Source organism: Protopterus annectens, chromosome 2.part0, assembly GCF_019279795.1.
Source record: "Protopterus annectens isolate FY-2018-M chromosome 2.part0, PAN1.0, whole genome shotgun sequence".
Lineage (NCBI taxonomy): Eukaryota > Metazoa > Chordata > Ceratodontiformes > Protopteridae > Protopterus > Protopterus annectens.
The window spans coordinates 1,252,675,277-1,252,688,927 of record NC_056728.1 but is presented as its reverse complement, the minus strand read 5'-3'; the positions used below and the strand labels follow the sequence as shown (position 1 = coordinate 1,252,688,927).

The following is a 13,651-nucleotide window of genomic DNA, read 5'->3' as shown; positions in this document are numbered from 1 at the left end:
TTCTGACCCCTTTTCCAGATCCAGTAATACTACTGATGGACCAGCTTACAGTTTTATACAAGAATTTGAGAATCCTGGACTGTACAGCAACACGGTTTGGTAGTCTGCTTCAAGAGAAGCAACAAGGGTGTGTCCTACAAGGGCACCTAAATATGGAGAGAGCGCCACTGGCTTTAGGGCCTCCACACAGCAACAGCATTTCAGGACACCTAAAACCACTTTTGCATCCCATTTGAAGGTGGCTTTCATTCTACAGAAGGCATCATTGCATCTCTCACAGACAACATATCGTTTAGAAGACAAGGTGCCCTTCAGGTCTGTGCAAAAAAAAAAAAAAAAAAAATATGGGGGAGAAACTGAACTCTGAAGTATCACAGTCCTTCTGCGGAGAGAGCTCCCTCTATTTTACTGGAAGGAACTACACACAGACGGCTGGTATGCTACAGGCTTGACACAAGTTAGAAAAAGCCATAACCCAAGCTGAACCATACCAGAGGAATATCCAGGGGAAAGGGGGTGCAAAGGTTCCCATGATGCCCAAGGTCTGGTAAAACTGCAGGCAGCTTGACTATACAGACATTCCTTACGTAGGAGTGAATTCTCCAAATGCGAGATGCCTCCTCCAAAGCCTAAATCCATGGGAAGGCTTCCCCGACCTCCACTTTCTGAATGCAGAGCTCCTCAAGGACAGGGACCTAGAAGGATTCCTCCTCCCCTCAGATATAAAACTGGTGTTAGAGAGATTCCAGCAGAGAGGTGTCCAGACCAACATTTTGTGCAAAACATTTGCGGCTCAGTGGTACAGCAGTTAATGCTGTTGTCTCAGCAAGAGGTTCTCTGGATTCTTGGCTGGGGGTGCCTTCTGTACAGAGTCTACATGTCTGCCCAGAGTTCGCATGGGTTTCATTCACGTTTCCTCCCACATTCCAAAGACATGCATCTGGAGTATTTCTCCCCAGCCCTCCACTGAAATAGGCTCTGTCCTAGTCAAAATTTCCTTGTCAATAAATGGTAAATAAATAAATAAAATAAAATTTGGCTCTGGGACCGTCAAGGTCTAAAAGCATACGGCAAGGTCAGAAGTCCTAGATGCTAAAAATACCTGGGGCTGCAAAAGGTCCTAACTGGATCTAGCATCCTTAACCTTATCTTAACATCTTTCTACTGAAACTGTTAAGACACACTGTCAACAACAGCCTTGCATGGACTGTGCCTACTACAGAGGCATTTACTAGCCTTTTCTGGGCTATCAGAGATATCGAACTTATAATTTCAGTGGTACAATAAACAAACCATAAGTCGTCCTCCAACAGGGCACTCATTTGGAATCTTTCAACACAGGCTATACATTAGATTAATTACACTAATATCCCAAGTTATCATGCAGCAAAAAAGAACTGAAGATCTTAGAGGTATAGGACTGCTTTATACAGGGAATGCCCTGATGTCACATGGATGTGGGAATCTTTACAGCTGGGAGGGTAAAAGGTGCCAAGCTCTGGAATTCAGGCTAGACATCGGACCTTCTGTGACAGAAATCCTTGTAGTCACAATTACTGCAGTAGTAATCCATATGATAAACATCTGTTCTTACAGAAGATGGCCACCATAACCTTGGATATCTTGACATGACTGGCAACAGGAATGCAACCTGGATTTGTCCCATGCTCTGCAAATTAGCTTAGCAGAATCAATTTCCTATCCATTCTGAGACTATCCCTTAAGCTAGCTGCATGAACAGACACTTGATCAAGACCATCTTCAGCAACGTCCGGTTCCTTTCTCACTACTTAAATTGAACAGTCTGAAAACAGTTTTCCTCAGTCTTCATCACGAGGCATTTTTCTAACTTTAAGGTCCCCCCCCCCCTTGCAAAAAAAATAAATAAATAATTGTTCTTTCCCAGCATCATACAACAAAGCATGCATGCAGGAAGCAAACATGCTGCAGACCAGCACACTCAGTACCTTACTTGTTTGGCAGCACCATGCCCAACATCACTACATTCTCTCCCTGAAGTCACTTTAACAATGCTGTAGTACATGGAGTGCAGTGATTAAGCTCAGATATTCGTAAAGATACGGATCAGCTAAGTGTTTCTATAGTGCCAGACCAAATTTTAACAAATGCTAAGCATACCCAGATTCACTTGTTAAGATTAGGCATCACGTTACAGTTAAACTTGTCAGTACTGACCAGCAAACAGCAGCAGTAGAGTAAAACACAGATTTGTTTCTGTCTACTGTCTGTGGCAATAATGTGTCCCCGAATTTCTGTAACCGCGCATGTTACCACCCTTCAGACAGCACTCGCTAAGTGTTTTTTTCTGTAATTAGTAGTACATGGAGATCCAGATAAAGCTCCATCCATTACAAAGAGTTACGATGGAGTCTCCAATCATAACCCTTTATGTTTGCAACATTGATGCCAAGAGGTGAACATCCTAGCATCCATATCTCGAACACATATATGTCAGATATGATTGGCAACCTGCTAATAGTCCTCTAGATCATTATCATGAGGTGACAGATAACCCATTTCCCTTCTATTCCAAGGGATGACAAAAATAGGAAAAAAGGGGCGAAATTGAAGTATAGCTACAAAGGAAAACTGTATGAGGCCTTTGTCCCCACTCAGTACAACAACTGTACCACAAATAATATTTTCTCACCACCAATCATGTGACTGTCATGCTGCTTTCCAAGTAAATATACTTGTACATTCTTAAAATTTCATGGTACCAACCTGCTGACAGGCACATCTTCCTCTTGTTTAGGTGTTTCGTGCTCATCTGAAAAAGAAAAAAAAAAAAAAAAAAAAAAACAGGTTAATGATGGATGAAGCTCACTAATATAATGCATTTAACAGTTAAGTTAAAAATCAAATGTTTGTCATTTAAAACTGGATGTTCTATTTGCCTTCTTAAATGTCGCTGCCTTTCCACTTAACTGCATATCCAGTATTTGTACATGTAATCCTCTCCACCCATTTTCCAATACACAGTGTGCGTGACAAAAATTCAACACTAACATTTTAACTTGCAGATTGTTCTAAATACCAAATACTAAGCACAGTTTTACCGAGTAACCGCTATCAAATGTCTCTTTCCACCACGAAATGCCACAAGTTTTGGCAATTCTTCACATTTTGGAGAACACAGTATGGTATCAAAAAAAGCAGACCTCTACCTTTCTGTGTTACCTTTCAATGTTCTTCAAAATATCTGCTGCAAGGTTTTATCCAATTTAGTTTCTAATCCTGCCAAGAACTTTTAAAGGTGCAAGAGGCAATACTTTCAGAATCCTTGTATCTCAAAAATGACACACTCCAACCAATCACATCAAGGACATCTTCCAAAACATCTCTAAACAAAAAGGGACAGAATCTCCAAGTAAAATGTTCACACAGCATGATCAGAGACTTGCTGCTCAATCATTCTATAAAAAAGACACAGGAATTCCAAAGCACACCTGAAAGTTTACTAAGCAGAATTCTACAACCATCACACAGTCAACTGGTGCTACAGTGGAAGGTAATCTGCTCATGCAGCAAAGTCCAACTGAGTAAATGGCACTAGCTGTAGGCGAATCCCAACAAAACCCAAGGATAAGAAAAAATAAGTTATGTACTCACCATAACGTTCCATGCGAGTTTTTCATCTCGCCTTCATTCTTACTGATGGGTTTCGGAGCCGATCCTCGGCTCAGACTCGGCCAAAATGCAAAAGCTTGAGGATTTTCAAACAGCTCGTGGCCTACTCCCTATCCCATGATGCACTGCTGCTTCCCTCAGATCTTGTTTGCTGCAAACAAACAAAGGATAGCACATAAAAATTTGTCAGATAGTAATATCAAGAAGACCATGAGTTGTCCAACTTCTCGGTTCCCAAGAAAAACTGGGAGAGGGTTAGGAGGGTGGGAAGCAAGAATGAGGGCAAGATGAACAACTTACATAGAACCTTATGGCGAGTACATAACCTCTTTATGTGAAGTTGTTCAATCTCGCCTTCATTCTTACTGATGGGTTAGCGTCCCAAGCACCATCTTTCTCGGGTGGCTCACGTGCGTATATTCCTCAGCACAGATCAACCAAGGAGGCCCTATCCACCTTGTAATGGAGTGATGAAAATATGAGGCCTAGACCATGTGGCTGCTGCACAAATGGAATCTATTGATTGAAGATGTGCAGACAGCTCTAGCTGAGTGGGCCTTTACTTTTTGATGTAATGGTGTGTGAACAGAACTATATGCAAAGGAGATGCAATTTGATAGCCATTTTGACAAGGTAGTTTTACCACTGGAGCACCTTTCTTTGAATCTGAGAACGAAACTAAGAGCTGTTCTGATTTTCAAAAGTCCTTGGTCCTGTGTAAATAAAATTGAAGTTGCCTGTGAACATCAAGCTGTGCAGCACATGTTCCATCTTATTAGTATATTTAGGGAAAAAAACAGGTAATTCTATAGTCTGGTTGAGATTAGTCTCTGAACAAACCTTAGGTAAAAATGACGGGTTTTTCCTCAGTGAAACTCTGTCATTATGAAAAATTAAATATGGGGGGTTTATGGACAAGGCCTGTAACTCCGAAACCCTCAGAGCAGAAGTAATAGCTACTACAAAAATGTTTTTCCATGATAGATATTTCAGGTCACAAGATGAGGCTGGTTCAAATGGGGGTAGGATGATTCGTGAAAGAACAAAATTTAGATTCCATGGTGTAGCCGGGGATTTAATGGGGGGGGGGGTGTCAAATGAACAGTACCCTTAAGAAATGCTTTAGAGAGTCTGTGAGACAGGATACTAGACCCCTGATCACCCAGACGAAAGTTAGAAATTGCTGCCAACTGAACCTCAATGGGTGCTGCAGCTGCCCCCTCATTGAAAAGTCTGGTCACAAACTCTAAAATGGATGAAATTGAAGCCAGATATGGGTCAATATTGTTGTGACACCCCCATTTCGAAAACCTTTTCCACTTACTAAGGTATAACTTCCCAGTAGATGCTTTATCAGCAGATGTTAGAATGTGCTGAGCTGCAGCTGAAAGATTCTGAAACCTGGCTATTCTTGGAATTGGAGCAGCCAAGCTGTCAATCTGAGGGCATGAAGGGCAGAATGAAGAGCCCCTGATGAATGAATTGGAAGATCTGGAACTGGGTCCAGGATCCAAGCTTCTTCCAATAGATAAGGCTGAAGAAAGGGGAATCAAATCTGACGAGGCCAGTAAGGGACTATTAGAATGATGGTCCTTCCCAGAATCTTCGCTTTCTGTAAAACTTTGGCCATCAGTGGAAAGGCATAAAGGAGACCCAGGGGCAAACTGTGTACAAGCACATCCCTTGGAGAATCTCCCGTACGGGGGAATTAGGGCAAAATAGCTGCTGCATTTCATGTTTGTTGGAGTTGCAAAGAGGTCACAGCAAGACTGGCCCCATCTGCGGAATACCCTTTCCGCCACTTCTTGTTTCAGGGACCTCTCATGAGGCAAAGTAATTGCACTGCTCAATTTGTCTGCTATCACATTGGACTTCCCCGGGATGTGCGTTGCTATCAGAAAGTGCTGGGTGGAAGTTGCCCACTGCCACACTCAGGGCCTCGACATAGGGGGTAAGATCTGGTTCCTCCCCGTTTATGCACCAGACCACTTGTCCATCTGAAATGCAATAGTCCCTAGAGGAAGGGAGTCTTTAAAGGACTGCAACGCTAGAAGTATCTCTCATCTCTAGGACACGGACTCGCAGGTAAGCCTAGTGTTCCTTCCACGTGCCTTGGGCTGTTCTTCCCTGATAATGTCTCCCCCACCCTATCAGGGAGGTGCCCATGGTCACAGTGGCAATGGGAGTGGGAAGAACAAAGGTGCAACCTATTATTACTTGTTGGGATGTCAGCCACCACCGAAGGAAGCCCTTGCATGAGTTCGTTATCACAATTCGATGTGACATTGGAAGTTGTTGAAAGGACCATTGAGTGAACAGAAGCCATTGCAGTATACACATAAGCATTTGACCTAAAGGAATTGCAATGATTGCTGCCGCCATTGTCCACAATAATTTGAGCACCATTGACACTGGGGCTTTTTCGTTTGATACAAGATTCGGGACCTGTTTTCGTAGAGCACAAACCTTTTCTGGTGGAAGTTTTACGGTCATGGAAGTGGTATCTATAGCTGCTCCTATAAAAAAAACAGTATGTTTGGATGGCGACAAGGCAGATTTTTCTGAATTTATGGTAATCCCTGACTGCAGAGGTTTAAGGTAGTGTCCCCTTGCTTGTATGAGTTGATGCCTGGTGGTGGAGGTGAGGAGCCACTCATCTAGGTATGGAAACACCTGGAATCTTAAACGTCTCAGGTGAGCCATGACTACTGCCATGCATTTGGTGAACACTCTGGGGGGGGGGGGGCTGTAGTGAGACCAAAGGGCAGAGCTCAAAACTAGCAGTGACCGGCTCCCAGCCAAAAGCACAGATAATCTCTGGATGGTCTGGTCATTTTGATGTGGTAGTACACATCCTGGAGATCTATTGAGCACATCAAATTGTCTTTTCCGAGAAAGGAAGCATCGACTGTAGCATGACCATCTGGAACTTTGTCTTTTTGACAAATTTGTTTAGTCTGCTGACATCCAAAATGGGTCTCCAGTCCCCTGTTTTCTTAGGAACTAAAAAGAACCTTGAGTAAGTTCTGGATCGTCTCTCGTCTGCCGGACTGGCAGGATGACTTTTTCTAGCAACCTTTGAATCTCTATGGCTGCTTGTTCCCTGTGACTGAGTGGACCGTCAAGGATTTTCTTTACAAGAGGGGGTGGGGTGGCAAAGGGAATGAGTATCCTCTGGATAGGATACTTTGTACCCAGCAATATTTTGTTATTTTTTGCTGGGCGTCTGGGTACAAAGATATGCATCCCCCGACTGTCTTCAAAGATGGACAGGCAGGCCTCCTTTTAGGAGCGCTGATAGGGCTTTCCAAAGAACTGATCACAATTGCCTTGATTCTGCGGACCCCCTCTGCAGCATGGATGGCATCTTCCATTATTACCCACTCCTCTGCCTCTACAGGGGGGTTCAAATATGAGTGCCCTGGAAAGCTCCTTGAGTTTTCTGGAACCACATCTTCTCTCCCTTCTAACCTTTGGGGTAAGGGGTCTGATAGGGGTGCAAAAATGGACTCCGACGGCAGACAGTCTTTACATCCTGCTCACTCCTGGTAAGCGTTTCCTTCACTTTGGATCCGAAAAGGGATGAGCCATTGAAAGGGGTGTTAAAGAATGACAAAGGGCTCCCCAAAGGAACATAAGCGCATCCAGGAATGTCTCCTAAGAGCTGTTCCTGTACCTGCTGCCCTGCTCGTTCCATCAGCTGCATACGAGACCAGATGCATGGAAGAGTTTACAAGGGTAGCAAGCTGGGAAGTTACTTTATCCAATACCTCCGCTGTTACTGAACCCTGTAGATTATCTCCCAGTTCTTTTAGGAGATCTCTTTGTAGTCTAGTAAAATTTGTGAGATAGTTCAGCGACAGGACAGCAAATGCCACTGAACTGAACATGCACTTCCCATATCTGTCCAGGATCCTAGAATCCTTATTAGGAGGATGGACAGATGCAGAAGTTTCCGACAACATCTTCTTGGTGGCTGCCTCCACCACCATGGCATCAATAGGTACTCCTTTGATTAGAAAGGCCTTGCCCTGGGAGAAGTTATAAATTTATTAGGCCTCAGAGGGACAGGTTCCATGGTATCTGGGGACTCCCACACCTTTCGAGAGGCCAATTCTATCAGCTTATCAAAAGGCAGAGACACCCAAGTGGTGGAGGGCTGAGTCCCAAAAGACTTCAGGAGGAATGACTCATCAGTAGGGTTAATGGACTTCCAGCCATGCCTCTGTTTAAGAATTTCCAAGACATCTGTGAAGGAAATACCCTACGAGGGGGACCTTCTGACTCATCTAAGTCAATGTCCGAAATGACGGATTCCTGTGGAGAATCAAGATGCTTCCTCTTGCATAACCTCTTACTAGGAACCTCATCAGTGGGGGCTTCTGGTGAGGTCTCGGAAAAGCAGGGTTCGCGCAATGGGGCATCCTGAGGCTCTGGGTCTCTACGCTTTTGCGAGATCTGTGAAGCAGAGGCAGACACAGGTGCTTTAGGGGAGGAGGTTACTGGTCCTGATGATGTGATGTGGAGTTCTGAGGGGACAATACACTCCTCATGGCATCGAAATACCCCGGCTCTGATGAGAAGGAACCCCTGAATCCGAAGAGGCAGGTGACTCCCTTCGTACCGAAGTGGTAGGCACCAAACTCATCTGAGCCGAAGCCCCGAGAGGCAAAGTCGGAACCAAAAACTCAGACTATCCTCTCCAGACCCGACCGGCGAGTGTCGGCTACTAGACTCTACGGCTGGCACAGAGGAAGTGTGAGTTGTCAGAACAGACAGGCTTGGAACAGGTTTCAGTTCCGACGGTTCCACGATGATCACCTCCGAACACTCCAGCTCCGAAACTTCGAGTTGGGTCAGAGGAGGAACGGAAGCAGCAGAAAGGGTTTGGGATGTTTCCGAAGCCCTGATTGTCGGCACAAACAAAATTTTGGCCAGCGCTGGTTTCTGCAAAAGCCTCTGAAACCCACGATCCACATCCGGTTTCGGAAGAGGCCACTGATCCACATCCGGTTTCGGAAGAGGCCACTGACTGAAGAATAGGCAACTTGAGGTTAGGAGATACCGGTTCCAAAAAGTACAGTTTTGTACCTACCATAAATGTAGATGTTCGAGGATCCCCATTGCTGCAGTCCTTACTATTGGGTATAGTCCGCATCCAGTCGGCCCGAATACCAGAGTATAAGGCTGACGTCGGTCAGGGCGCATTAGACTGACGTCAGTACGTCAGGGTACTAATGCGCATGACCGACGTCATATCCTCAGTCTTTTCTTGCCCCAGATGTCAGAAGACCCTAAAAAGACAAAGCCCAAAATACCTGCACCAAAAATATGTACAATATATACAAAAATATAAGCATGTAACCTCACCTACACAACCACCCCTAAACACAGAGGGGAAGGAGGGAGGGTAAATTGGACTGCAGCAATGGGGATCCTCGAACATCTACATTTATGGTAGGTACAAAACTGTACTATGTTCTTCGTTCCCCATTGCTGCAGTCCTTACTATTGGGTAGAATCCCAAAGCAGAGGTAAGGGAGGCTGGCAAATCATAAAGAAGCAGGAGCTGACAACATGCCTTGCAAAACAGCTGTGGCAAAACCAGCCCTCGACTTAGAGTAGATAGGAAGGTGATAATGCTTAGAGAAAGTATGCACTGAACTCCAAGTAGCTGCTTCCAAAATATCCTTAGTCGCCATCCCCCTTAGAAATGCTGTTGAAGTGGCAGTAGCCCTAGTGGAATGAGGCCTAATCCCAGCTGGAATCTCCTTGCCATGATGGGAATAACAAAATGCAATGCAAAAGCCAATCCACCTAGAAATAGTTTGTTTTGACACAGGCTTGCCCTGTGAACTCAAAGCAAAAGAAACAAACAACTGCTGAGACTGCCTGAAATCTTTAGTCCTGCTTAAATAATAACGCAATTGCCTGTGTACATCTAAAGTGTGCAAAATCTTTTCCCCTTTATTTTGGGGGTCTATATAAAAAGTAGGCAAATGAATAGTTTGGTTTAAAGCCACACTAGAAACCACCTTAGGCATAAAGGAAGGATTAGTACGTAATGATACCCTATCCTTATGGAAAATCAAAAATGGCTACTGCCATAAGGGCCTGCAACTCAGACACCCTTCTTGCAGAAGTAATAGCCAACAGAAAAGCAGTCTTCCATGACAAGTATTTCAATTCAGCAGTAGCCGCAGGCTCAAAAGGTTGTAGAGTAAGTTTTTCCAACACAAAATTGAGATCCCAAGCAGGAGTAGGAGCTCTACGTGGGGTCTTATATTCTTTGCCCCTCTAAGAAACTGCTTGAACAAAGGATGCGAAAACAATGGTGGGTCACAATCATAGTGAGCTGAAATTGCTGCAGCATGAATCTTAATGGAAGAGAAGGACAAACCTTTGTCCAATAACTCAGTAAGATATTGAAGAGCCACACTCAAATTAGGCTCAGAAACCTGCAAATTCTTTGCTGTACTCCAAAATAAAAATCTCTTCCATTTTCTGCGTACACTTTCCTTGTACTAGGTCTTCTAGCTTCCATAATCACATTTAAAACTTGTTGAGGAAGTTGAGACCTGCTGTGTTTCAACACAGAATATGCCAGGCTGTTAGATGAAGAGAGTGAAGCTTGACATTGAGCAGATGACCATCCTTCTGAGATAACAGATGAGGAATCAGAGGTAAAGGCCATGGAGGCTTCCTTACCAGACTCCGTAGTAGTGGGTACCAGTGTTGCCGAGGCCAATCTGGAGCTATCAAAATCATCCTTGGCCTGTCTTGTCTGACCTTTAATAGTACCTTTGGAAGAAGAGGCAGAGGAGGAAAGGCATACACATGAAGGTTTTTCCAACTGAAAGACAGAGCATCCACTTTCCAAGCTGTGTGATGAAACCCCTTTGTGCAATACTGTGGCAGCTGGTGGTTTAGTGGAGAAGCGAACAGATCTATGTCTGGAGTTCCCCATGACACTGTCAATTTTTGAAATACATGAAGATCCAGTTTCCACTCGTGGGGATCCATGATTTGTCTGCTTAACACATCTGCTAAGGAGTTCTGTGCTCCGGCAGAAACCTTGCCTGAAGAGTTAGTTGCAAGCTTAGCGCAGTCTCCCATAAAATCATTGCTTGCCTGCATAGAGGATAAGAATGTGTTCCCCTTGCTTGTTGATGTACCACATGACAGTTGTGTTGTCTGTTAGAATCAACACCTGCCCTGGAAGAAGTAACTCCTTGAAAGCCATTAATGCAAACTGGACTGCTAACATCTCCTTCATGTTGATATGTAGATGCTGTAGTCTGGCAGGCCACTTGCCTTGTATCCACTTTCCATTTAGATGAGCTCCCAAGCAATGTCCGAGGCATCTGTCGTTAAAATCTGACTCGCCTCTGGCCGGGTCACAGAGAGTCCCTTGTTTAGGTGACATTCCTGAGCCCACCACAAAAATTCTTTTTGAAGGCAAGGTATTATTTGAATGACAGTGTCCAAATCCTGGCAGTGCTGTGTCCATACATTTTTGAGATACCATTGTAGCTTCCTCATATGCAGTTTGGCATTGGGAAGCACCAGAATACAAGATGCCATGAACCCTAATGCTTGAAGGACTGTCCTTGCAGTCAGCACGGACTGTCGAGATAGTTGATGGAAGTAAAATGATAGACTCTTTTGTTTGTCCGGGGTTAAAAAGGCCATCTGGGCTGCTGTATTCAGTCTCACACCCAGAAAGCACATGTCTTGAGAGGGTACTAGACTGGACTTTATTTCGTTCACAGAATACCCTAGGCATCTTAGCACTGCTATAACATATTCCAGATGCTGTAGAAGGTCTTCCTTTTCTTGAGCCAGAATCAGGCAGTCGTCCAAGTAAGGATAGATTTGAATTCCTTGAAGCCTGAAGTAAGCTATGACTGAAGCCAGAACCTTTGTGAATACTCTGGGCAGTAGATAAGCCAAAGGGCAATGCAGAGAACTGATAATGAGAATTTCCAGCTCGAAACCGCAGATACTTCCTGCAACTTAGCCTTATAGGCACATGAAGGTAAGCTTCCTTGAGATCTAAAGTTACCATCCAGTGATCTTTGCCCAGCAGAGGTAAAAGCTGTTGTAACGTCAACATCTTGAACTTGGGAATGTCCAGAAAAGTGTTGAGGAGAGATAAATCCAAAATTGGTCTCCACGTGTTCCCCTTCTTTGGTACTAGGAACAGGCGAGAATAAAATCCTAGGCCCCTTTCTGATACAGGGACTGGCTGAATGGCCCCCATCTGGAGTAACTGAGAAACTTGCTTGTGAGCCTCTTTTCTTTGTGGAGGAGGAACGCCTGGCATGCCTTTGAAAGCCGGCATTGCATGGAAATAAAATCTGTAACCGTGGTGAATGATATCCAACACCCATTTGTCTTGAGTAATTAAATCCCAATTTTCTTTGAAAAGAGACAGTCTTCCTCCCAAAGGAGCTGCCAGACGAGAATCTACTGGCAGCTGAAAAGACAGGTCATTGGGTCTGTTTACGAAAGGACTGACCCCTGCCCTCACCAGAAGTCTGAGCAGGTGAACTCCCTGTTCTAGGCCTAAAGAACCTTGAGCCCTGCCCCTACCACGTCTAGACCTACCCCTAGACTGGGAATCATAAGCAGGATATGTCCACCCCTTAGCAGGCCAATTTCTACTAAACTTCGGTGGCTGCACCTGCAAAAAATCTTTGACAGTTTGCATAGACTTAGCTTTGTCCTCCATTTTCTTTAAAACTGCTTCCACAGGCGATCCAAACAACACATCAGACTGTAAAGGAGCATCCAAAATCCTTGTCTTAACATGCTCAGCTAAATTCTGATCCTTCAACCAGGCATGCCTGCGAAGAACAGAACTAGTAGCAGCCACCCTCGAGGAGGCCTGTACAGCATCAAAACCACATTGCAAAGAATGCTTACCCACTTGTTCAGACACATGAACCAAATCCAGCAACTCTTTACACTCAATACCTTCCGCCAAAGCATCCACCTTAGATTTTAATTGTGAAAGGAGATAATTCTGATATTTTAGCATGTGAAACTGACAATTCAACGCTCTCATGGCTAGAGTGGAAGAAGTATACACTTTCTTTCCCCACCTATCCAAAGCCCTTGCCTCTTTATCAGTGGGAACAGGATTTTTAACCACAGAAGCCTTAACACCTTTAGGCCCTTGAGAAATAGTTTCTGGGTCCGCCCTAGGACTCTTAAACAAATACTTATGAGCTTCGGGCACCCTATAATACCCATCAGGCTTAACAGGAGCAGGAGGCAAAGAGTCAGGGTTCAGGGAAGCCTCTGCAAAAACATCTTCCACCACATTCAACACAGGAGGAATAGCTAAGGGCCTATGCTGGGGTAAACAAGAATTCCCTAAGCCTTTTCCTGGAATCAGAGTAATCCTGGCCTTCCCATTTAAAGTGCTCCCTCATGGAATGCAGAGTCTCTGAAAATGAGAAATCCTCAGGAGGAGAAGCAGTAGGAGTGGAATCATCCACATCAGAATCAGAATAAATAGGATACTCCTGCAAGTCTTCCGCAGAAGACTCTGAAGCCTCTGAACACTGTTCAAAACTATCAAACTCCGGTTCCACCCTAGGCCTCTTATCAGGCGGGGGCATAGAACCTCTAATCATAGTAATCAAATCTTCTGCCATTTTAAGCATATGTTTCTTAGGTACAGAACCCGAAATGCTAGGAGAAGCCCCCACTGAAGCTGAACTAGGCCTACCTCTCAAAGAAGTTTTGGCAACAGAAGGAGAGGCTCTAACTACCTTGGGAAGAGAGGGATGAACAGTTACCTGAGAAGCCCCCTCAGCCTGGCCTACCTCCTGAGAAGGCACATCCTGTAACAGTAAAGTTTCTGCCTGAGACTCCATGGAAACTCCTGGCAAAACCTCTGGCTCCACTGAGCCTTCTAAAGAACCGACATCCGGGACTGCCGGTTCATCAACCCTAGGCTTCGCTGTTTTGTCCTTGCGCTTCTTGGAAG

The 13,651-nt window shown here is 44.6% G+C and overlaps 1 protein-coding gene across 3 annotated transcripts in view; it reads right to left on the bottom strand.

Annotated features, from left to right (window-relative positions):
- FIP1L1 (factor interacting with PAPOLA and CPSF1) overlaps positions 1-13,651 on the bottom strand; it is a gene marked incomplete in the record, with an annotated part of 1,650,449 nt that overhangs the window by 1,578,157 nt on the left and 58,641 nt on the right. For all 3 annotated transcript variants that reach the window (XM_044061425.1, XM_044061426.1, XM_044061427.1), the window contains 1 exon segment: positions 2,746-2,791. In XM_044061425.1, the coding sequence (XP_043917360.1) occupies positions 2,746-2,791 (46 nt within the window).